The sequence below is a fragment of the Accipiter gentilis genome, chromosome 6 (assembly GCF_929443795.1).
Source record: "Accipiter gentilis chromosome 6, bAccGen1.1, whole genome shotgun sequence".
NCBI lineage: Eukaryota > Metazoa > Chordata > Aves > Accipitriformes > Accipitridae > Astur > Astur gentilis.
Genome location: NC_064885.1, coordinates 4,581,467 through 4,606,216, shown reverse-complemented (window position 1 = coordinate 4,606,216; position 24,750 = coordinate 4,581,467). Strand labels below are relative to the sequence as shown.

Sequence of the window (24,750 nt, the reverse complement as noted above, 5' to 3'; positions counted from 1 at the left end):
ATTAACAGCCCAACGTTTACTCAGAAAACTTTATTGTATCAAAATCCCACCTTACAAAAGTGCAAAGAAGAGTTGCTTTAGGCACTGTGCCTGCCACACAGCAGGGAGAGTAGGGCTAGCAGCCAGCACCCAACGCCCCAGCAGCAGTCAGAGAAGTCGGCCATCTTCCAAACAAAATCAGCCTCACTCTGCGCTGCTGCAGCAGTAGCAAGTGGCCTCTGCCACATCAAGATACTGGCACAGACTGGTGCATGAGGAAACATGCTATGGGCAGCAAGAGCCTCTGCCGTTAGCAAACAACATGGACAAATGCCCCCAGGGAGTAGGAAGCAGGACAGCAGCACAAGGTCCCTGTCTCCTTACTGGGCCAGCCCCAGGATACACTCCCACCTGTCATGAGTGACATCCCAGTGCAGGGTAGGAAAGGGACCAGTTCTCAAGCACTTTCTTCCCAGGTGCCACATCCTCACCCCCTTTAAGAACTCTGCATGTGGGATAAAACAGTGTGAGTTAACCAGAAACTGAGCAAAGTAACTCTTTACAAGGAACTGAGGGGGAATTCCTTCCCCTGCACCATCCTTCTGGGACATTACCACGTGCCCTCCTGCTTTGTGCACAGTTCCCCAGGGTCACTGGTTCTAGCCATTGCCAGTCAGGAGCCGGACCAGTATGCCCACCAGCAGGACAGCAATGGCAGCAGCAGCGGCCAGCACACGGCGAATAATCAGGGCTCTCCATACCACAGCAGGAGGAGCAGGGACGACAGCAGGTGCCTCCTGTGTGATGAGCTGGTGGTCAGGTTGCCTCTCACCCGTCACAATGCTGTCAGGCAGGACCATAGTTTCCACGTTGTCTGTGTCAACAGAGATGTAATCTGTGTAAGAGAAAGGTGAGTGCTGCAGGGAAGCCAAGCTGCAAAGTCAGGGCATCACAGTCTGATGCTGCACAAGTGCTAGTGACAGTCCTGAGGGTCCTTTCCCAAGTCTCAGGGACACTGGGACATGCTGCAGCAAAGTGGCAGGTGTTCCCAGGTAAGGCAGACACTGGCTGGCAGTCCAGGCTCTTCCCTGGAGCAGCCAGGGTGATGACAGGGGTAATGGGATATCCTGTACCCCATTACTAAGTACAGGAGAAATGCCACTGGCCTGGGACCAGCACCAGGCACTGTGCTCTTCCCAGCCTTCTGGGCCTGCAGGACAGACACAGCTGCTATGACTGTGAAGGAAAGGAAGGGTTGGGTGGAGAATTCAGGCTCCCTCCCTGTTTTCAGGCCCGGTTACATACCCACAGCAGATGTTTTGTTAGCAACTGTGCCATTGGAGTTCACATCTTCCAGTTGTTTTTTCGGTCCAGCTCGGACTTGAGCCTAAAAACATACAGAAGGAGTTGCTCTTCTCAGAGCAAGGGTGTCCTGCCCAGCCAAGCAAACCTGAGCCTCCTCCCTCCACTCTCCCAATACAAGCATGCTCAGCTCAAAATTGCTCTTCCACTGCAGAAGAGGGACAGATCCCGTTTCACTTTTGCCTCCCCCCAGAGAGCTATGGCATTGTACTGGGAGGACAGGAAGTCACTTAGCACCTTTTAAGAGTTACTAGAGAAGCACAAGTCTCACCTCTTCTGCAGCTTTCTTCCAATCCATGCGCATGACAAAAGCCGAGAAGGAAAGGGCTTGCAAAGAGATGCAAATGATCATCCCCACCCACAGACCTGCAGCAATGGAGAGTTACTTTACGGAGGGCTTAAGGAAAGCCTGCTTTTGCCAGCCACTGCCAAAATGCCCAAGGACTTCAGTGGGGTCAGATTATTGCCCCATGTCTAACCCAGTCTTGATGGGAGAGCTGCCCTGAGGGGCAGCAAGAGGAAACAACTCCTGGGGAGGTCCTATGCTGGGAGCAAGCCTGGGCTTACTGGGATGTCTCAGCCCCCATTTGATGGAGGCTACTTGGAGCCTGCATGAGCTAAACACTTGGGTGTGCAATCCAGCGCCACTAAGCTGAAGGAGGATCTGAGCACAAGTTCTAGGGCTGAGCCTTTGCTCAAGGCGCAGGGTTTGGCCCAGCAGCAGTGCTGGCAGCTCATACAAAGCCAGGCTCTCAATGCCAAACAGAGGACACACGTACCTAACACTCCCATCTTAGCTGCAAACATCAGTGAGATGCCGATGGGCAGGCCGATGGCATAATAGCCGATGGCATTGGCGATAGCACCCATCTTCTGCTTTCCTGTGCCCCGCAGCACACCACCACAGGTTGCCTAAGGAAAGCAGACAGAGGAATCAATATATACAGCACATGCTATGGAAGGTACCACAGGAGCTCTGGGGTATGGCACAGCCCCATGAATAAGGGAACCCACAGCACTATTCCGCAGAGTCAAGAAAGACCAAAGCCTCATCACTGAGCACACAGTGGAGGGCTCCTCTCATTCCAGCTGCCAGCACAGGTGCAGAATGTGGAGCTGTCTGCAGACAACGAGAGGCATGCCAGCAGACCCCATAGTGCTTTCCACATTGCCTGGGTCCCTCTCTCAGGGACACGACAGGAGACAACAGACTTGAAGTTACAATCTAACCATCTAACAAGTTGTATGAGCACTGCCACTATGCTGGGAGTACCTGGTATCTCTGAAGTTCCAGCTGCTCACTTGTGCTGCTCTGACAAGCTAGTAGAAAGCTGAAGCCTTGCCAGTGGAAGAGAGGGAGAAGCTGGGTTGCTCTGCAGCAATGCCAATGGGCAACTACAAGCACAGGGGACACTGAGGTGCTATAGGTAATGCAAGCAGCTGCTTTGACAGTTTATCAGTTTGCTTCTATCATTTTAACAGATCAAGAGTGAGCTAGAGGCAGCTTTGCACTCTCCATTGCACCCCCACCTGCAGAGAGGAATTGCTCCACATGCTGGAATACTCACTGCTGCTGCATCAAACAAGTGGAACGGAGCAAAGATGATCATCACTTTGGACACCAAGATAACGATCTCCCTGTTGGGAAGATGTACGTACTGATCAGGGAAAGCAGCACAGCCTGGTCTCAAGGGACTGGACTCATCCAGCTGCAAAGCCTGATCCCAGCCCATAAGACTTGAGGGGATGCGTGCAGCTTGGGTACCACCATGGTAGTGTCCCAGTGTCAGAAGCATCTGTGCTGCCCAATGACACCAGGCAGTTGGGAGGAACCTTTGGGGAACACGTTTGCCAGGAGGAGGTTTATGAACTCTGTCAGCTGCTTCTGAGCAGCTCCTGGGATACAAATCATACCCTCCAAGAAGGTAATAATATTCAAAAGAAAGCTGTTAACCCACTTGTCACTGGTGAAGATGTATCCCACCACATCCTTCAGGGTTCCCAGTAACGTTGCAACCACCACAGCAAAAACTCCTGAAAGAAAAAGAAATAGTCAGATTGCTTGCCTCAAGGGCAGCATGTCCCACTCCTGACCCAGATCCAGACCTCAGGGGCTTCATGTGATGGGGACTAGACTTGGCTGACCTCCAAGTGATACTGCAGTAGAGGACAAGTCTGTTTTCCTCACTTTCTCCCCAGATACCCCCTCTACCTTCTGGAGGTGGAGGACAGAATGCTAAATTGTATTTTTAACTATCAAAGCCTTTGCAGCAGGTTTCTAACAGAAGAGAGGAGCCAGGATCTCACCTTTCCCAGAGGGTCCAAACAAGTGGGTCTGGGTTCCTAGGGTGGGTCCCCAGCCCGGTAAGAGGGGAATTGAACTATTTACTGATAATTTATTCCACTCTGCAGCACCTGGACTGACCTGTGCACAGCAGAGCAGTGATGCAAGAGGTCTTGGCTTGCACCACATCCCCCGATCCCAAGGCATTGCCCACTCTGACACTCACAGCCACGCTGAAGCCCAGAGGCACCTGAGTAGCAGGAGACAAGGAAGAGGTGAGTGGCAACAGAGCCTGTAGCAATTTTCTTCCTCAGGAGGGAATCTGGGGCAAATTGGCATTGCTGCAGTAAAGGGATTTTCCATCTGCAGCACAGCCCTGGCTGTGCACCTGCACAGCAGGCCTGAGAGTCATCACCTGCCTGGCACCGACTCCTGCTTCCCACCCCTGCTTCCCTCCCCAGCCTTGATCTGCAGGGCCATCGTTTGGGGGCTCCTCCCAGGCTGATCTTGGTTTAACACTGTCCTGGTTTCAGCTGGGATAGAGTTAACTGTCTTCCTAGTAGCTGGTAGAGTGCTCCGTTTTGAGTTCAGTATGCGAAGAATGTTGATAACACTGAAGTTTCAGTTGTTGCTAGGTAATGTTTAGACTAAAGTCAAGGATTTTTCAGCTTCTCATGCCCAGCCAGTGAGAAAGCTGGAGGGGCACAAGAAGTTGGCACAGGACACAGCCAGGGCACCTGACCCAAACTGGCCAACAGGGTATTCCATACGATGTGACATCCCATTTAGTATAGGAACTGGGAAGTGGAAGCGGGGAATCACCACTCAGGGACTAGCTGGGTGTCAGTCAGCCGGTGGTGAGCAATTGCGCTGTGCACCATTTGTACATTCCAATCCTTTTATTATTACTGTTGTAATTTTATTAGTGTTATCATTATTTGTTTCTTCTTTTCTGTTCTATTAAACTGTTCTTATCTCAACCCACGAGTTTTACTTCTTTTCTTGATTTTCTCCCCCATCCCAGTGGGTGGGGGGGGGGGGGAGTGAGTGAGCAGCTGCGTGGTGCCTAGTTGTTGGCTGGGGTTAAACCATGACAAACACACTCAGCCCTTACCATGTATGCTGCAGAGGAGAGCTCATAGATGACAGACTGTGCCCCCAGCTCCACCACGCTGAGCAGCCCTGGAAAAGATTCATCGCTTTCTTCATTAGGTCAGAATTAAATTTCTCCTTTGCTGACAAGGAGGCAGTGACTAGAGAGTTCCCATCTAACAGATGCAGCAACCTGCAGAACCAACCCTGCAGGCGAGGAGGCTGCTGGCAGCAGGTGCTCTGGGGACATACTCAAAAGGCAGCCATCAGAGCAGGCATGACTGGAAGACAACCTGTTGAACCAGAGGAAAAAGAAGATTTGGACTCACCTGCCAAGAAGCTCCCAATCTCAAAGGTCCACCATTCAATACACATCATGAGCATGCCAGGCACCGCCAGCCGGATAAAGGAGCCCCAGTCCAGGAGGCAGTCCCTGGTCCAACCTGCAATGAGGAGGTGAAGCAAAATGAATGCATGTTCTCCCTCTCCTCCCCTAAAGGGGGGAGCCATATGCTCTTCTGGACACTGTCTGAGGACAATCACCACCGCAGCTCACAGGGCATCAGCCTAGTCTTGCTGCTGTACCATGATGCATTCCTAAGACAGGATGATCAACAAGAATGTACTTGGAGCTACAGCAAAGGCCTTGAGGACCTAGCTACAGCATGTTCCTGCCGTGAGGGGATGGTAATCCCTTTGTCAGGTGCTGGTGACAGTGCCAAATCCCCAGGGCCAAACACTGGTGTTTTGAAAGATTAAGCTATGAACAGTACCTCCCCAGGTCTCCACATGGATCTTCTTATACCACACATAAAGGAAGAGGAGGATGGCCTGGGTGTACTGAGAAACAGTGTTAGCCCAGGCAGAGCCCCTGGGGAGAGAGACAGGCAAATTACAAATTATATCCTCCCCAACCTTCTTGGCTATAGCAGAAGAGACCTGGTGGCACCCATACAAGCCTTGCTGCAGATATGGGGCAGATCCCTCCAGCCTTATCTTTGCAGGCTGGTTGGCTGGGGACAGAGGATGGCAGAACTGGGCACCCAGGACACCCCCCACAGCCCTAAGCAAACCCCTGCACCCAGGGAGAGTCCGTCACCACCTCTGCTCACACTTACACCATGCCCAGCTTCAGCGCATATAGGAAGAAGGCGTTCATGGCCACATTGAGGATGTTGGCTGCAATCCCCGTCAACACCTGAGGCAAAATGATCGCCTGGAAGCCAAAGAGGGACTTTGGAGTTTGCTTTCCCAACACTGCCCAAGCCCCATCCAACAAATGCAGGGGAGACTTTCAGCAATGCCCAAGGAGAAATCCAGGAAGACAGCTCCTGTTTCAAGTAGAGCTTGATTGTGTTAAGACATGCAAAAGGTAGCATGCAGGGCTCAAGAGCTGGTGCAATCAATAAAATGCAAAGTTGGGAGGTAGCAGTGGGGAAATGGAACAAACTAAGGGTGGTTCCCATGAGCTCTCCATGCCTGGCAGGGCTGGGTGGGGGGCTGTGCATCACACATTCCTCAGCCCAGCTCTTCCCAGAACAGGATGAACTTAGATCCCCAACTTTATCCATGTTCCTAGGATTACCTTTAATCTATGGCCCTGAACCTGGCTAGTTATACAGTACCTGACTTAGTAAATATCTTGTCTGCAGCTGGTACAGAAACGCCGCCTGCAAAAGTCAGGATTAATTTCATCAGCACTGCTGCACTATGGTTCAACAGCCAGCTACAACTTAACACTCACAGATGGGTCCCTCCCTCAGCTCCCTGCACTGCCTTCTCAGGGTGCCCCAGCCAGGCACACTGCCCAGCACCCTGCTCCTGTGGTTGAAGCATGGTATCTGCCAACACCGGCTGCACCCCAAGCCAAGAGTAATAAAAGGCACCTCCCATTCCCACTGGGAAGAGAGATCAGTCTCCAGTTGGGAAATCTCCTTTGCTTTCTCATCAGCACAAGAGACCCTGGAAACCTTGGAAGAAAGGATTAACCTACAGACCTTATTCCCCATGGGTACTGCTCCCCATCTTGGAGGAGCCAGAGTAACTAGCCAAGAGACCAGCAGCTATGAGTGTGCGCAAACAGCAAGCTGCAGCCTTTATCTCAGAGCTAAGAGTGAGCCCTGGAGCCCCCGGTTCCAATGTCCGTCACCAGTTACCTGTTGTGCAGAGATGTGCCCTGCAGTAAAAGGCTTTGCACAGTAAGATGAAAGAGTGTATGTTTGCTGGTCCAGCAGCAGCTGGACAATGCACATCTGTTAAGGCCCAAGATCAAGGGGCACATCATAAAACCCTAAACCACGTTGCCCTGTGATCCACACAAAGACACTCCCTCCTTTCCACCAACATTACTGAGGGATAAAGAGCTTTTAACAGCTTTAGCAGCAACTTACAGGAAGCGCTGGAATAAAGATCATCACGTAGACCTGAGTTAACCTGGAAAGAGAGTTGTTTCCCCAGTTAATGACACAGCAAAGCAAGAGCTAAGCCGAGCAGCGTTGCACTCAAGCTCCACAGAGCCTCAATTTCAACACTACGTGGCAACCCAGCCACAGCCAAATGCCTGATCCAGAAGGGCTCGATCTCACCCCTGACCTGGAGACCTCGGGGTCCTGTCGGATGAGCAGGAGGATCTGCTCGGTGTTGATGAAGACTGCCCAGCAAGGAAAGCAGCACAGCAGCAGGATGAGGATCCCCCGCTGCAGGATGGTGCCCACCTGCTTCAGGTTCTTGCTGCCATACGTCTAAGTCAGGAGAGAGGAGCAAGGTAAGCATTACAGGGAACCAAAGTGTCTGGGCAAATCCACAGGACCCAGGGCAGCAACGGCCTGATTAAATGCATTTCCCACACCCTGCAGTGGCTAATGCCAGGCTGGTTGGGTATAACTGGCTCTCAGGCGGATTGCACATCCCTTTGCTACCCAGGCATGACCCAGGGCTCCTTGGAGCAGCTGCAGGAAGGGAGCAGGCTCCAGTCAGTGCATCTGTAGCCCCACACTGGCTGAAAGCTGCCATCCTCCCACCCTTTGTGCCCAGATCACACTGCACAGGAGGTGAGACACCACCAATCAAACCCTGTCAGGCACAAGAAAGGGGGAGCTGCTACTGACCTGGGACATCAGTGTGTCGCATGCTGAGGCTAAACCAGAACCGATGGAGATGCCCGTCACATTGATAACCTGGAGGAGAGACAAGGGACTTGAGTTGCAATGGAGGGTGACAGGGGACCTGGCCCAAAGCACTGTGTCCCTCCCAACTGGGTGGGGAGACAGTTCTGCTACGACTTTTTGGGAAGTTTCCAGCCCTTCTCTGTTTCTCAGAATAACACATTCTTGTTACCTAAATAGCCGCTTCTCTCCCCTGGTGTTGAAAAGGATCCTCTAGCAAGGGGTGAATACCTAAAGGACCACGAACAGTGCTGCTCCTAGCCACATGCACACCCCTAGGTCAGGTGGGTCCAGAGAGCTGGTCACAGGCTCCAGCTCCCTGCCCAGGTGCTGGCCTTGCACTGGCACAGTCACCGACTACTTGGTTCCTCTCTCCCGCCTATGCTCAGGAGAAAAGAAAGAACAGTTTGGTGGATGCGACGTTTGCATTGCATCACGCTGTGCTTACACGCAGGGTCCTCACATATACATTCCCACAGGTTTTGGGTTTTCTCTTCTTTTTTTTGGTGACACAAAATTTACACTTTTTAAATCAGAGGGGAATCAGAGTAATACGTACGGACACAGCCAGCGTCACAGCATCGAGCTCAGCTTTCCCCAGGTGGCCACAGAAGATGGAGCTAACCACGCTGATCAGGAACCCCAGCAGCTGGGCGACAAACTAGGATGGGAGGAGGAGGAGACAGTGAGATGAGGACCAATTCAGACTTGAGGAACACCACCCTTCCCCCAGCAGTTGGACTATGAACTCGGGTTTCCTGGTGTCAACGCAGCACCTCGTCACGAGGCCAGGGCTCTGCTGTCCTGGGAACATGTCCTCTGGGGCAGAGGAGCCAGCTCTAGGGCTCGCACAGGCTGTCGGTGGCTTTGTCTTTCAAAACTGGCCTCTACCTGCCCTGTGGTATTTTGGCGTTACGTAGCCAATCTGCCAGATGACCTTGTTTACATGTGGCTTAAGGGCTTCACTAGAAATCCTCTTTTCCAGGATGAAAGATGCATAGAGAGGGAAAATAAAAAATCCCAACGTTCTTCAGCACGTCTGTGCATCTGGGGAAACCTCTCCTCCCAAACTGCAATGTCGTCTCCTCCTGGAGAGATACCAAGTCCAGCCTGCTTGTTCCTCGCCAGGGGCTACAGCAAGGCTTAACGATGCTGCAAGAGATCACACTCCAGACCTCATTTTTCCTTGGCAAGATGACAGCCCCTCTACAGGCATCCAAGGCACGGAGTCATGGCACAGCTAGAACCAGATGGTAAGAGTTAGAAACATTTATACCCCCTGAGGGGTGGGCATGGCTGGGGACTATACCCAGGGTCTGCTCATGCTCCTTTTCACCCAGCAGTTGGCAAGCCAAGAGCCCAGCGCTGCTGAAGAATCAGCTCCTGTGGGGTCAGGGGAAGAACAGAACAAAACCTTCTTCTCTCCAGACGTCCCACCACTGCCTGCAGATGTAGTCGTCCTGCCAGGCATGGGCATGTTCAACCTGCTGCTGTGAGTAATCCCTGCAGCAGGGATCCATACCTCCACAATTGTTCTAGCACAGGCTTTGATGTGAAATGGGCATTAACTACTGACAGCTGCAGATATGGTTTTGAGGTTATCTGGGCACATGGAGAAGCAGGTGGAGCGGTTGAGGGCACTGAACTAGGGCTGATGTATTCAGCTGCAGAAACCGAAACCCGTCTATACTTCCTCTGCTGCCCGATCACAGCAGGTCAGTGCTTTGATGTCAGGGAGGACATTTCCGAGTTCATCACTTGGTACTTATTCACCAGATAGAGTCGAAAATTCAAAGCACAAAACTTCACGCACAATGGATTTAGACCAGGGCTGCGACGCACACTCCCTTTTGCGGAAGCCTCTGCAAAACACGCTCAGTGCTGCACCGTCGGTCCCTGACTACCAAAGGATGCATCTCCTTCCAGACTAACAGCAGCCCAGGCAGGATTTTTGGGACTACGAGCCATAGGGCATCTTTGCACCCAGAGGCTGCTAGAAGGGCTCGCCAAGGAGCTGGCATCAAGCAAAGCAACTTGCTTGTCACCCAAGGGGTACGCAGCAGTGCCAGGCTGCAAATGGGTTTCCCAGAGCGATTTCACAGCTTTTCCCCTCCTCCCCAAGTCCAACGCTCTCCTTTTAAAGCCCTGCTGCCAGGCCCTGCCGGAGCAGGTCACCTGGACCAAGCTAGACAGCAACAGGAATTCCTGTGGCAAAGAATAAGCCCTCGGATGACAAGGAACGAACGGTGCCGTTTTAATTCTAGCTGCGCCTTCAGCGGGCACGGACTGCAGGAGGGAGGCACCGGGCCGTCCCCTGTCCGGCCGGGGAGGAGAAGTGAAGCCCCGGTCAGCGAAGCCGTGCCCGGGAGGCTTAAGGGAGACGAACGAGATCTCCTCCACAGCCCGGGTTGGCCGGGGCACGCTGCCAGGCTCTGGGCGGCCCAGCCCCGGGGGCGGCGGCCCCTCACCTCACCTCAGCGCCGCCGACCGTTACACTCCCCCTCCGCGCGCCGCCGACCGTTACACCCCCCCCCTCCGCCCGCCGCCACCACCACCACCTCCTCGGCCCGGCGCCTCTCCGGCGAGAGGGCTGCCGGGCCCCGTCCCCATCCCCTGTTTCCCCGTCCCGTCTCCCTTCCCCGGTTCTCACCACGGGCCCCGCCAGCCGGGCCAGCTCACAGCTCTCCCGCCGAGCGCCGGCGGGCAGGAGGCGCCGGACGCCCCGTAGGCGCCGGGCAGCCGCTGCTGTCGGCGCCGCCATAGACCACGCCACCGCTACCGCCGCCCGCACGCCTTATGGGCACGGCCGGGGCCGCCTCCCCGCCCCCGGGGCCGCGGGGCTGCCGGCTGTGGGCGGTGCGGGCCGGTACGGCACGGTACAGCACGGTACGGTACGGCGGGGGCAGGGTCTCCTTCCTGCAGAGGGTTAGGGCTGGGGACCCTCCGCCCCACTAAGGAGGGGGAGCCCCGATCTCTGGCCGTGGGTCGGGGACCCCTCCGTGGGGAGGCAGGAGCTGGGGACTCCTCTCGCACACGTGTTGGCCAGAGCCCATCGTGGGGTTTGGGGTTTTTTTTGGGGGGGCAGCTCCATGTAGGGACCCCATGGCTGGGGACCCCACTATGTGTGTGGGTGAGGGACTTGGGGTCCTGCTGCGTGGGGAGCAGGGGACCTCCCTGTTTGTTAACCGACATCTAGAGTCCTCCTGCTCGTCGACTATGGGATGGGGAATCCCTCGGGATCCCACACACGTGTTGGTCAGGGACCAGAGGTTCACCAGAGGTCCAAAGACCCCCACCCCAGGTGGTGGCTACGGACTGGGGACCTCCTTGTGGGGTGACGGCTTGGGACCCCCCATGTGCTGGCTGTGGGCTGGGTCTCCCAACATAGGGGCCTGTCAAAGGCAGGGACATCTCAGCCCATCCTCCAGAACCAAAGGGATGTCCCCTCTGCCATCAGCATTGTGATAACGGTGGGGGGCAGCTGGCTCTGGGCAGCCTCCCCCTCTCCTCCATCCACCCACCAGCACCTCATGATAGGGTGACCGGGGGATCATCCCCCAAAACCAGGGATTCCCACCCAGCAGGCTGGCACCCAGCTGCCTCCACAGTGCTGCGGTGCAACTGGCAGGGTGTGAAGGTTTGAAGGGGGGGCTGCTGGACCCCACGTCTGGGCTGGGGGTCCCTGTGGCTGTGTTTGCCCAGTACCTGGCAAGAAGGAGCTTTGGTTTGGGTGAGAGCTTGGGTTCTTATGGGAGTGAAATTCTACCTAAGTGCTGGTGCTTGTAACCAAGTAGCTGTAATCAAATCTCTTTCTAATGCACGGAAAATTACAGTGGAAAGTGGGGCTTGGTTTTACAGCTGTTTATATGCTGCCTCGGTGCCTTATAGCTGCAGGGTCACCACCAAGAAATGTAAAATCTCTTTAACGTTTCACTCACCCCCTTGCTCCTTCAGGCTTAATGTGACATCATGAAAAATTGTGTAGTAGCAGTGGTGAGTCATAGCCGCTCTGATTTTATGTGCCATGATGAAATCAGGGTATCTCAGGACAAAAGAGTGCCTGATGCAGCTGTGGTCTGGTCTTGAGTTCCTCCTGATTTTGGTGGTAGTCAAGGGGGAAAGAGCAACTTGCAAAATTTACCTGAAGTTCTTTCTTTGAGTGCATGTTTCAGTGTAGCCAGAGGATTTTATTCACGTATCACCAAAACCTTTTCACAAACAAGGAAAGAACAGTGTGAAGTGCAATGTAAAGTTTGGGAGCATATTTTAACTTTGAAACAGTTTCTTCATCCTTCCCCGGTGTTCACATCACCATGGCCCACCCTGGGTGGCTCGGGCTACCTTGATGTGCTTCACAGCCGGCACAGGCTGAGCTCAGGTAAACACTTTGCTCCTCTCCGATGGGGGAAGGAGAGGAGCAAACTGACCTGCAGAATGGAAATGTCCTGGGCCAACTTTTTCAGACAGACACTTCAAGTCAGATTCTTACTTTAATGTTTCAGAGACTCGAGGCCTTTCTTGCCCTGGATGCTCAGCGCTCTCACCATCCACTGTGCTCAGCTGCAGATAGGACTGCTCAGCACCACTGAAAAGCAGCTAAGTAGAGATTTTCATGCTGATGTTCTGCTACATCTTCTGAGGGTGGAAAATGGACTGAAGAAATGAAAGAGAAGGTGTCATTCCAGTCTCGTGCCAGGTAAAAGGCAGCAAGAGTCACTGTTTTTGCTCCAAATGGCGTGGCTTTGTGTGGGGCTTGGCAAGCTGGGCCTGCTGCTTCTCTCCGTGATCCTTCCATCCCCTGCGGCCAGCAGAACAGCAGGTAGTTGGGTGCATGTGCTGGACCCTGCGCTGCCCACGGGATGGTACTGCAGTGGCAGCTATAAAGAAATAGAAGTAGTTAGCAGCAAATTATGTGTGTCCTGGCTGGTGGTGTGACTGCTGTTGCCAGCCTGGCTGTGTGATGGGCAGAGGGTTCCTGTGGTGCCGTTATCTCATGTGGAGGCAGCAGGGGAAATGATAAGGCTCAGATGGTGCCATTCGTGGTCCTCAACAAGCAGCGCAAGTGTGAGTCCCTTTGAAGTTTACTTGTGACCCTGGTGAGATCAATACCCTGGGCTAGCAAAGGGGAGGGAGAGAATCAGGCAGAAACCTGGAAAAAAAAAGACTTTGAAAATAATAAGCCCTGTGTCTTCAGTCTGAGGGGAGAAATGTTACCTCTCAGCCCCAGGAACCAGGTACTGGACTAGCCCCTAGAGAACCAAATACACATAGAAGGGCTGTGATTGAAACCCCCCTTCTTGTGTTTTGCTGCTGCTGTTCAAAATCAACTATATTTGCTTCCAGAAGAGCTGTTTTGTGTTTCTGTGGTGACACATGGATCCCAATCTTACTGAGAAGCAGCAGAACGGGCACCCCAGGACCTGGTCTGATGAGTGGGGGTGCCCCGAGCTCTCCCTCGTCACTGGCACAACAGACCTGGCTCTGCTTCAGCCTCCCCGCTCTCAGATTACCCTTTGAGCTGCTACGAGGGACGTGGGTCAGTGCAAACTTGCAGGCTGAGCCCTACACTGGCACTGGATGCCGGCACGCTTGGTCCTTCCCTTTCTGTGACAGTGGCAAGGACCTTGCCAGCTGCTCGGTGAGATTTGGGGGGGAGTCATCTGCCGGAGCCCCCAGACAGATGGGGAGGGTCAAAGGTACAGCTAGCCTAACACCACGCTGCCCTCAGCAATCCGGATATTAACAGTATTGCAACACCAGTTAGAAGAATTTGAAGGGTCAAATTCCTTCAGAGCGTAACATTGTTGAATTCAGTCAGTTTAGACCTCCAGTGAATTTGGAGCAAGGTTTTGGAAGGCTGATACCTTAACACAGACCTGTTTAAAGGAGTTAATGTGTAACCGGCTACAAACCATCTGGAGCAGACAGATGGCCTGCCCTGTTTCGGCAGCTGGTTTTGGCAGCTGGGACCCTGTGCAGTTCTCAGTGATGCTGATGTGAATCCAGAAGCAAGCAGTGGAGGGGGGGAAAGGACTGCAGTTGCTTGCATCATCTGTAGAGCAGAATTAGGCCTTTTTCCTGCAGATTTCCAGCAGGATGACTACCCAGGGCTTTCTCTAGATATGTATGTCCATATTCTGAAACACAGCCAACATCCCGCTACTAAAATAAACCCCACAAATGTACCGTGTCTGGAACCATTGCGATTAAGAGCTACCAAATAAGAAAAATGTCAGTACACAATCGATTTATGTCAAATGCTCAACTGTTTGAAGAGTGTCCCTTTCTTTTAAGAGACCTTGCAGCTGGCTGATGTTCAGATACCATGGAAAATCCACTCCCGTCTGTGCACCATGGAGTTCAGAATACAGCTAAATTAAAAACTAAAGAGCCTATTGCAATCAAATTAGTTTTTATTTAAGCGCCGCACCATAGGATCAGATGATCAGAGCCACCAGTGGATACAGCACAACAGTTTGGGGCTTGTCAACACAGAGAACAACCCAGAATAGCTGTCTTCAGGTAGCTCCCATTGTGTGATGATCTGACTGTGAAGAAAGTTACTGTATTCTGGAGTAGTAAGTGCATTAGCAAAACATGCTAATAATCTTAGACTATAGTGGCCCTTACTGCAGGGTAGCCTCTCTTCTGGGTGCACAGGGATGGTTTTTCTGTTCAATCCCACATAAGTGTTCTCAAGTCCACCCTGCTGATTGATGTGGCTTCCTCGGACCCAGGAGAAACAGTGTTCCACTGCTGCCTGCATCTCCAAGGTACAATTAATGTTCAATAATGTCAAAAAACTTAATGTGTGATAATGTTTCACATGGTGCTGGCTGATGATGCAGCTGCTGCACTGAAGCAGTTACAGGACCTGCAGTTACAGGGCTGCCAGAAAGGCTAAACTCAGGAGTGGGCAGCTCTCAGCAGTCTCTAATCATCCTGGGTGTTCTTACTGCCTGTAACTGCTATTTTTTGGCATGGACAGTCACATAAACAGGACTGTTCACACCATTATTTGTCCCAGCTTGCTAGTGCAGACATGCCTCTGTAAGAAGGGTTATAGAGAAGCTTGAAACCAATGTTTACAGTGGATGGAATTTGTCCAAAAGGCAGTTGCCTCTTTAAAAAAAGAGCAATGAGAAATCCAGTGTCTCACTGGCATCCGCAAGCCTGGCACAGCCTGCGTGCCTCTGCATCGCTGCGCATATGCCACTGTGTGCTCCTGCTTGCCGGTGCCCTTGCAGCGCTGCATGTGCTGGGAACTAACGTGGGGCTCCTTTTGTGTCTTGGGAAGCTGTCTTCCCAAAGATTGAGACTAACCAGGCTGATGCTCTTTGCTGTTAGTAAATGGGAGTTTTCTTTCATAGAATCGTAGAATTGTTTAGGTTGGAAAAGACCTTTAAGATCATCGAGTCCGACCATCAACCATGCCCACTAAAACATGTCCTGAAGTGCCTTGTCTACGTGCTTTTTGAATACCTCTGGGGATGGTGACACCACTACTTTCCTGGGCAGCCTGTTCCAATGCCTGATAACCCTTTCAGTAAAGAAATTTTTCCTAATATCCAATCTAAATTCTGTGATGGCTTCTTTTACGCTGTGGCTTTAGGGTGACTCAGCTACCACTGTTTAAAAGACACCCTGAGTGTACCTTTCTGTTTTCTTTTCGCTGCCAAGGGTTTAATTTGCTCAAGCTGATGGGCGTATATCCCCACAGCTCGCCATCATCAGCTTCGGGCAGAACCCGCAAAGCCTGCCGAGCTTCCCCAACCGAAACCTCAAGCGTGAACTCAACCCAATTTCCCATTTCTGCTCCCAACCCATTTCTGGGTGACGGCTGGGGGCTCGCCCCCCCGGGCCGGTTCTGTGAGCACCCACAGCAGGCCGAGTTGAGGGTTCGGGGAGGGTGCCTTTACCCCCCTCCCCAGCCCGCAGCCCCGCTCCGGGGCGGCTCCGGGCTCGCCGTACGCGGCCGCCCCGGGAGGTGGCGCTGGGTCCCCGCGTGTTCCCGCTCCGCCCGTGGCCCGCTCCCGGCAGAGACGGCTGCAGCACGGAGTGTGGGGGGGACGGGAACAGGCCCCTTCTCCCAACCGTCCTGGTCTTCGCCTGGCAGCACCCTCGGGCTCGGCGCTTTCACCCCACCACAGTCCGTCAATATTTCTGGTTTTTTGGTGTTTTTTTTTTTTTCCTTTGCCGACAAGACACTGATGAACACCGGTTGGGGAGTGGGGACAGCAAATGCAGGCAAATGCAAATATTTGCCAAGTCCTGTGGCAAAATATTTGCTAAATATTTTAGTGGAAAATACAATGTATACTAGTCAAAGGGGATGTGTGAAAAATAGTGCTTGGGAAAAAAGAATAGGAGTTAGGGAAATGCAGACTGGCACTGTCTCTGTATAGACAAGAAACTGCTCATTAAAAGCCCCATAATGCCTTTTGAGAACCAGTTTGAGATACTGGAATTAAAATGGGCATCCCGAATCCATGATTCTGCTGCAGAGCCTCCACATGAGCGGGCATCCACCAACAATGGGAGCCCTGTAAGGGTTCACATGGTTTAACTTCAGTTTACTCACACTTCACATTGTGATGTTGTTTGGTAAGAACAGCTCTTTCCTCATTTTATTTTATTGTTCTTTAAGAGAGAGGAATGCTTTTCTACTTGTTCTGTATTTCAGAGCATCTTACTTCTGCTTTGTTCACTAAAAATGGGGCCAGACAAAATAACTGCAGCCATAAATATTGTTTTTACAACAGAATATGTATATTGCCACATGGGTTGGTCAAGTTCGGGGCTGCAGACTTAAAAAACAGCTTCCCTGCCCTGAAGAACCCAAATACTTAATTAAGGCAGATAAGGCAGGACAAATAAAAACAAGACAAAACTCCTCTTGCTTTGAACGACCTCTAGGGAGCAGGTCTTGGCAAAAGAAAAGAGAGATTGTAAAGCTGTAATAATAATAATAATGATAATTAATTGTATTTATAAAACATCCCCTAATGGCTCTGGATGCTATACAACGATTTTAAATACAACTGAAAGCAGCAGCAATAAGAAGCCAAATGAGAAGCCAAATAAGGAAGTGCTGTAAAAATAAAGGTGTCTTTTACAGTAGCGAGCAAGATTTAAGAGTGCTGGTTTGGGGCTCTTTCAAAAAGTAAAAAGGAGAAGGTGCCCAACCTGTACACACACTTTGTGCCCCGTGTGTCTCGCAGTGCCCGCGCAGCTGTGTGTCTGTAGAGAACGCGTACGGATGCTCCAAACCAAAAGCCTCAAGCTTCAGCCCCCCCAAAACCCGAGCTCTGGACTCAGCTTCGCACACACTTACACGTTTATTTTGCTTTACCGGTGTGTGAGAGCAGAGGATGCGTGTTTGCACGCAGAGGTGCGGGCACGCAGGTCAGGACCTGCGGCGTGGGCACACGGACGTCAGTCCGAAGCGGCTGAGGATCCGTGCTGCCGTGAATTCTGTGGGCTTGCAGATTACAGGCTTTGATTACAAAGAGCAAATATATTTTAAAGCCTGGTTTGCATGTCTTGTTTATGCTTTATTTCCTTTCTGTATTCTAGTCAGCCAGACGGTGGAATTCAATGCGGCCAAATTCACTTGTGTTTACACTTCTGGATTGGCTTTCAGGTTTTTCCGCCCGCCGTTGATAAGGGTAAACACGTATTTACCTTAGATTTTGAAAACAAAGACGGGAAACACTCTTGTTCTGAGGGCTTTGTGAAAGCTTACTCTACTACCCTCAGTGACAGGGGGCCGGCGGGCGGTCACGCTTCTCCGGGCAGCGATTTAAGGGACGGATGTCCCAGCCGGGATTTGCAGGACGGTAACTCGGGTGTCCGCGATCCCCGGCAGTGGGACAGGCCGGCTGAGGCAAGGCCAGCGCCCGCCCAGCCTCTCCTTCTGCCGTGAACACCAGCCATCCCCTCCCGGGGCACAGCCGGGCCCTTGGAGGGGCTTGAGGCCTCGGGGGAGGCTCCCCGGGGGCTTTCTTCACGGCCTGGAGCCCGTCACCCACCCCGCTGCTGAGCGTTGGGCCGGCTCCCACCCCGCGGGTGGTGCGTGTCGGGGACCGCGGGGCCGTGAGGCGGAGGGGGCCGGGCCGTGAGGGGCGCGGGGCGGCGCTGCCCGAGGCGGGGGCGGGCGCGGGGCCGTGCGGGGAGGCAGCGCCCCCTGGCGGGGCGGGGCGGGGCTGGGCTCGGCTCAGGCCGGCGCGGGCTGCGGCGGCTGCGGGGAGCGGAGCGGAGCGGGGCGGGATGGCGGGCGCCCTGACGGAGGTGCTGGGCGAGGTGCTGGTAGCCGGGGACGGGGAGGAGGTGGCCGTGTCGGCGTTGGCCGCTCGCGGGGTTTCGTTGGTGGGGCTTTACTTCGGTTGTAGCCTCGGCGGCCCCTGCGCTCAGCTCGGCGCCAGCCTGGCCGCTTTTTACGGGCGCTTTAGAGGGGAGGCGGCGGCGGCCGGCGGGCAGCGCCTCGAGATCGTCTTCGTGTCGGCCGAGCAGGAGCAGCAGCAGTGGCAGGAGGCCGTGCGGGCCATGCCCTGGCTGGCGCTGCCCTTCGCCGACAAGCACCGCAAGGTGAGACCGCGGGCGGGCGGGCGGCCGTGGCCGGGGGGGAGGTGGGGGGGGGGGGGGGAGGCTTTGTCTGGGGGCGGCGGGGCTCGGCCGGCCCCCCCCACCCCGACCCCCGGGGCCGCCGGGGCGGGTCCCGCGTGGCGAGGAGTGGGCGCTTTCCAGAAAGTTCCCGGGGGGAACCCGAGGGGGTGGTGGTGTGTGTGTGTGTGTGTCTGGGGGGAGGGTTGGGGGTCGTCTGCCGTCCCGCAGGGCGACGCCGCTTCGCCTGGTTCCTCCGGTTCCCGGGCCCGGCAGGGGAAACCCCACAGGCTCCGTCCTCCACTGGTGGGGGGGGGGGGGGTAAAGGGGGAGGGAACCCCGGTTTGAGGGTCGTAGTTTCGGGGGGGGGGGCAGTTGGACGGCACCCGCTGGCCTGGAGGGGTCCCTCAGAGGAGCGGGGTCGTCAGGCGAGGCGTGTGAGAGAAGTCGCTCCTCTGAGGTGAAACCCGGGACCACGGCTCCGGTCGGGTGGCCACGGCTCAGCCTGAGGAAAGCAGGCCTCGGCGCAGGCTGTGGATAGCGTCCCTGTGGGATTTTCCTGCGTGGGTTTGGGCACAGAAAGGGGCCACGGCCTCCACCAGCCGTGGGAGGGCATTTGGTGGTTGAGGAGCGAGTTGGAGCCCGGCTTGTCTGGGAAATGCTGGCAAAGCTGCCGGGCAAGTTTGCGAGATGGTGTTCGTTATTCGTCTCATTTAGCAGCTGATGTGTTCGATACTCTACGAGTTACAGCCCCTCATCTGAAGAGTTTAATCTGAAAGACGGATAACAGACAAAAAGCACTCTGTAAGACCCAGACAGGGAAGGCTGTGAGGGACAGGAAGGCAAAGGCTGGGCTTCCAGATCCCAACAAGCTTGCAACGTTGGTAGTTTAAAAAAAAACCAAACAACCCCTCTTTACAAGTCTAATCTCTGGAAGCTATTGAGTAAGAATTAGAAAGATGGTGCCCCACAGTGCCATTTCTAAACATCTTTCCGGCGAGTGATTACGGCCGCGGGTCTGAAAGCAGCGGGCGGGTGTTGGCTCGGCTCTCAGCGAGGCGCGTTCCCGGCTTTAGCGGAGATTGGGGTAACGCCAGTATTCTGTGGGGCTGGGGGGCGGCTGAGCCCCTCGGGCATCCCCCGTCTTTGGGCTCTGTGAGGCTGTGTTGGGATGAGAGGGACGAGTTCTTCCTGAACGGGTCTCTAAAAACTCCTCTGCCGGCACTTTGCGCTGTTCGTTAGGCGAAGGAGTCGTTTAAGGAAAAGTTGGCTGTCGTCTGGCTGCGCTGTGTGATGTCCCCTCCGCTGAGAAGAGGCATAGCTGGTTTGAAACATGGATTTGGCTTTTTTCCTCATTTGCTGCAGGTTTTTGTCACTAAGTCCCCAGTTCTGCAAAAGCTCTCAGGTGTTTTACACCGTGCACCTGGATGATGCTGTTGGAGGCCCCCAGTTTGCCCCTTTGAAGTCCAGACACTTCTGTCTGGGAGCTTGCATGAGTGGTCACAGGTCGGGATCTGAGATCGGTTTCATTAACAAGGGGCGCTGCGACAGAAGCTTCATCCTTCAGAGAAATTGCAGTTAATTCTGGTTTCTTTAAAACCAAACCCTCTTCCTACAGGGATGTGAAAAGATTGTGGTTCCAATTAGTAGCTGGCCATTTCTCTACAGAATATTTCAGATTGTTTAGGTGGTGGGACTTTTGCTTGCCATATCTGCTTTAAAAATTCCACTGTAATGTAGTTAAATTGTTGGTAAATCGTAGAAGTGGAAGGTGGCATTAATTTTACATGTCGGCCAATGCTTCCATCTATTAGATTGCAAGAAAACATGAAATAGAAAGATTATGGGGTCTTAAACTCTTATTCCAAGAAGCCCTGAGTTAAATTCAGGATTATTTTTGTGCGGAGTGTAAAGTAATTGAAGCTCGTGCTGTATATTTTCAAAACTAAGCAGATGTGATGTGGCTTTGGAGGAAGCTTAATCTATGGATAACAGAGAGCCTATTTGTAAGTTATAAGGGCAATTATGTCAGGATATCAGATTTCTAAACAGGAGATTTATAACCTGTAGTTCAGGCAGTTAGATTTCCTTGTATAATAGGCTGATTTTTAAATAGTCGGGTTAATGACCTGACTCTCCAGAAAAGCACAAACTTTCTGTTTTTCAGAAACATGCCAGCAAGAGCTGTGGATGTCTAGCATATGTTCAGTACCTCACAGGCTTAATTTGTTTAAAAACCAAAGCATTCGGAAAACATAGGCAGTCCTTTTGAGTTATGGTTCCTTTGCACTAAAGGCTACTCCTAAACCCCATGTGAGACAACCTGCAGAGAATTATATAGATTTATGGGAAGAAAGGGATCTTATAGATACAGAGTAGAGATAATAGAGAGACGTGGGAACATCAGGCAGGGAGTCGAACTCCATCCCTGAGCTCTCAGCCTCAGCCCGGAGGCTGTGGACCCCCCCCAACCTTGGAGGTTTGGGGGCTTGGCTGGGCGAAGCTGTACCCAGCAGGGTCTCGTGCTGGTGACTGTGGGGCTCAAAGACCTCCAGAGGTCCCTTCCAGCCAATGCTTCCCAGTGTGGGTTGGTTGCTTTATCTGCTGAGGTTGTGAAAGCTTTGGGAAGAGATGGCTTCCTATCCCATATTGGCTGTAGCATCACTTTTGTTGCTCAGAATTATTGAATAATATGGCTATTAACAGTCCTGGTTTCCTGCTGAAACATTTATCAGTGCGTGCATTGTCTTTCTCTGGTGTACTCAGCGTCTTTTTACATTTCTCCTTCCTCCAAACCCTGGGCATCAAATGTTGATTGGTCATAAAAAACGGGCTACTTTCTGGGCTTGCAGGAAAATTCCCACAGTCCTAAAAGTAAAATAGCGTTTTACACTCCTGGTTCTGGTGAAAGTAGTACGAGTTGTCAAAGAAAACAGCCACTCTTCGTTGAATGCCTCGGTAACTCAATAATGCCGGGGTGCAGTTACCAAGCACATAACAGCCTGTGCATCTTGCAACAACCAGTTGAATTTGAGTAACTTTAGCATACAGCAGTTTCTGTCTCCAAACCAGTAATAAAAGAAAGCAGTACAAGTCAGCAAACATCTGGACGTGGGGAAAGCCTTTGATTAATGAGGAGGATGGCATTATGCCTCCGTCTGAGCCACAGCCAGCCGTATTATTGGTTTTTTTTCTTTTTCAAGAACAAAACCGTAACATGCCAAATGAGATTGGAGGCCTTTAACTCGTGATACACGTCCCTCAATTAAGCTGTTCAGCCCCGGATTTGGGTAGCTATACGTAGCTGTTGATAATTGATTTGTCTTCTGATAATGCCTGGCATTGCTGAGCAGAACATGGGGGAGAGATGTTGCGCCGCGTCTTTGTTACGATTAGGGTTTTGGTTTAACATCACCCTGTTGTTATCTGTTTGCATGAACATCTGCTCAAGTTCTGGAAGGTTGATTTAATAACAGCTTTAATTCCTGATTGCTACTGAGAACCTCAGTAATGTAAACAGCCCCCATCTGTCTACATGCCCTGATGTCCGCTGGCGCCTGCGACAGGGCAGCACCCTCCCCACTGCCAGGAGAATCCCAGACTTCTCCTGGTGAGCTCTGGACCATCCGTGCTGCAGAGTCCACCTACGCTTCAGGCGAATTTGGGTGCTCTTCGAGGGCTTTCAGCACATGGGCTTTTGGAGGAGAGCAGGAGCATGCTGTCCTGCTGTGCTGCGTTGCTGTGGGACATCTTGGTCACTTCTGCTGAAAAAAAAAAAGTAAATCGGCCACATTCCCCGTCGAGTAGGTCCTCTCACATGGGTCCATGTGGGAGTGGGAGAAAGGAGGGTCAGGGTGCCAGAGGAGAAAAGGCTGCAAGCTTGTCCTGGGAGAGAAGCAGTTTATCTTTTCTGTTGTTTATTTGCCTTTGCTTTTGTTTTCACTTGTTGCTTATTTGGCCCAGTCGTCTTCCTCATTCTTTTTAATCTTGACTTTTCTAATTACGCTTACTTGGTGCATCCACGCAGCGCTGCAGTGGTGTAGGGTCTGTGCTTTGCCTCTTGTTTTGTGTTTGCTTTCCGCTGTGTTTATGCATCTGCTTGAGTGTTGCCCAGATTCTTCTTGGGAAGGAAAACCCGTTTGCAAGGGAGCTGAAATACTTCTGCACTCGTTTTAAATAAATGTGAAACATGTTGATTATGTTGCTGTGATTATTCAGTCAAGTACCTGAAAACAGTTTGAGGATCTGTCTTTACTCACACTGGTAAATACCCTTCGGTTGGGACAAAGTGGTTTTCCTTTATCTTGACAGTTGATTTGTGTACCCTGCTCTATGTATTTTCTCCCATGTTCACATGAGATGTGTCTTTTGCTGAATTGTGTGGCAGAGGCACGTGATCATTCTCCGTGTGTGAAGAAGACATCTGTTCTGTCTCGCCCTAAGGAGGGGGGAAGGAGCAAGTTCGTAGTTTTGGATTTTGTTGTTTTAATGACTTTACTGCTATGGTAGGTGATCTGAGTTGGACACAGACAGAAGAACACCCCTTCTGTGCTGGGACTATGTCTTCCTCAGCACCGCAAATAAAACAGTGGTCTTAAAATTGATGGGTAAAATGTGACAAAACTCTTGCTTGTTTGCAGATATCTCTGTGAACTCTTTTACAACAAATACCCACTCGTTCTTTTTTTTTTTTTTTTTTTTTTAAATTAAATTATGTTCTCTGTCCCTGTCGTTCCCCCATGTCCCGTCCCCTCCCAATAAAAGTGCATTTTGTTTCTCTCTGCTTAAAGAGATTGTCTACTGTGGGACCCTCTCCTAAGAAGACACCGGGTACTAGTTTTGTAGGTAGAGTTTGTGCAAGAAATGGTGGGGAGGAGGTAGAAATGTCATTAAATTAGACTGTACGCGATTTTTGGGGGGGAGGGGAAACCTCAACCCTTGATTACAATTTATGATACACCCTGATTTTCAGGGACTCGTAACTTTTCTGTTTGAAATAGCCATCTGCTGAGATCTGGGAGGCAAGTGGTCAGTACAGATGTGGGATTTGTCTAACAGAAAATTTTGTAAATCACTTGAAGCAGCTTTTGAGTTTCATCATATAAAAATATCTAGGTAATCACTTTCAGCTGTATTCCTGACTTTGTATTTCTGGGGTGGGAATGTATGTGAAATCTTTGGCTCACGGAGATGTAGATTTGAAAAATATGGTCTTTTCATGACATAAGGCTATTGAGTAAGAAGCAAGGCATTAGCAGCACCGACTGATTCTTTCTTTGCTTTGAAACTCACTGGTTCTGAAACATAAGAATGGGAGATGTATGAAAAGAGCAGAGAGAAGACTGCGTGCTGTTTTTCATTGTGGCATCTTAATCCAGATGTTGAAATGAAAACGTTCATTTAAAAATGCATGGTTGACAATTTCATTTGTTACTCTCAGGTTGCAGAACTAAGTAGAGGAACTTTACTTTTTAAAGTAATCCGTGCACAGTTCTTCTCCAACAATGCATTCTTTTAGGAGCTGAACATGTAACAGCTTTACAAATGAAAGTGCAAAACAATGGAGTGTTTTTCTGTGTGATTTTTGAGAAGTACAACAGTGAACTTCAATTATAACTGAGGAATAAGCTATTCGCTATTTCCACATTGTGTGGATGACATCAAACCCAAAACACTCTCTAATTCTTGTTGTTGTTGATGCCGTTTTTCCAAATTATTTCTGAGTATGTTTTATACAGCATAGCAGTGGCCCTCCATACAATTCGCAGTTGTCTCTCATGCCAAGACCCTAATCCTTCAGTGATAACCCTGTAAGCGTTCACTGCTATCAGCAGATGGCAAGTCTAGGTGCTGTGTCCTGGTCCTGCAGTAGTTGCAAAAACATTGCTGGCATCCTTGGAGGTTGGATTTCCCCATACATCCAAACCATGGCCTGCCCGAGTGCTTTCCCTAGGGGAGAATTAGTATTTTAAATGTCTTGCTGGTGTGTCATCTGCTGTGGTGTTTATTGCATCCTTCAGTTGGTAATTGCCCATGTTTGAGGGCCTGCTCTGAAAATCCTTGGACATCTTTTCATTATCAAATCCTTCTGGCTCCATGGTGGGAAGAAGCAGTAGGAGCTTTTGCTGATCACACACAATTGGGTCTTGGACTGCGCTCTGCAAGTCCTGTCCCAAAAACTGATATCAGGTTTGCATTGCCTTTGGATGGTGGCTTCTTCAAGTGGTTTGATAACATTTTATTTTGAAATGCAGTAAGCTGTCTCCT

General features: G+C 51.7%; 2 protein-coding genes across 2 annotated transcripts in view; one reads left to right on the top strand and one right to left on the bottom strand.

Annotated features, from left to right (window-relative positions):
* Position 1: 1 nt before the first annotated feature.
* On the bottom strand, positions 2 to 10,642 carry SLC47A1 (solute carrier family 47 member 1). Its single transcript, XM_049802929.1, has 17 exons — positions 10,532 to 10,642; positions 8,441 to 8,542; positions 7,825 to 7,893; positions 7,310 to 7,458; positions 7,108 to 7,150; positions 6,343 to 6,387; positions 5,836 to 5,933; positions 5,491 to 5,588; positions 5,047 to 5,160; positions 4,740 to 4,807; positions 3,767 to 3,875; positions 3,300 to 3,375; positions 2,910 to 2,979; positions 2,121 to 2,253; positions 1,613 to 1,707; positions 1,285 to 1,366; positions 2 to 874 (listed from the first exon to the last, which is right to left on the bottom strand). The coding sequence occupies exons 1-17, from the start codon at positions 10,640 to 10,642 to the stop codon at positions 639 to 641; spliced, it is 1,698 nt and encodes a 565-aa protein (XP_049658886.1). The 3' UTR covers positions 2 to 638.
* Positions 10,643 to 18,094: 7,452 nt separating this feature from the next.
* Positions 18,095 to 24,750, top strand: part of NXN (nucleoredoxin) — a 54,595-nt gene continuing 47,939 nt past the window's right edge. Inside the window, exon 1 of the mRNA XM_049803239.1 lies at positions 18,095 to 18,468. Coding sequence (XP_049659196.1) covers positions 18,151 to 18,468 — 318 coding nt within the window. The 5' untranslated portion in view covers positions 18,095 to 18,150. The remainder of the gene's footprint in view (positions 18,469 to 24,750) is intronic.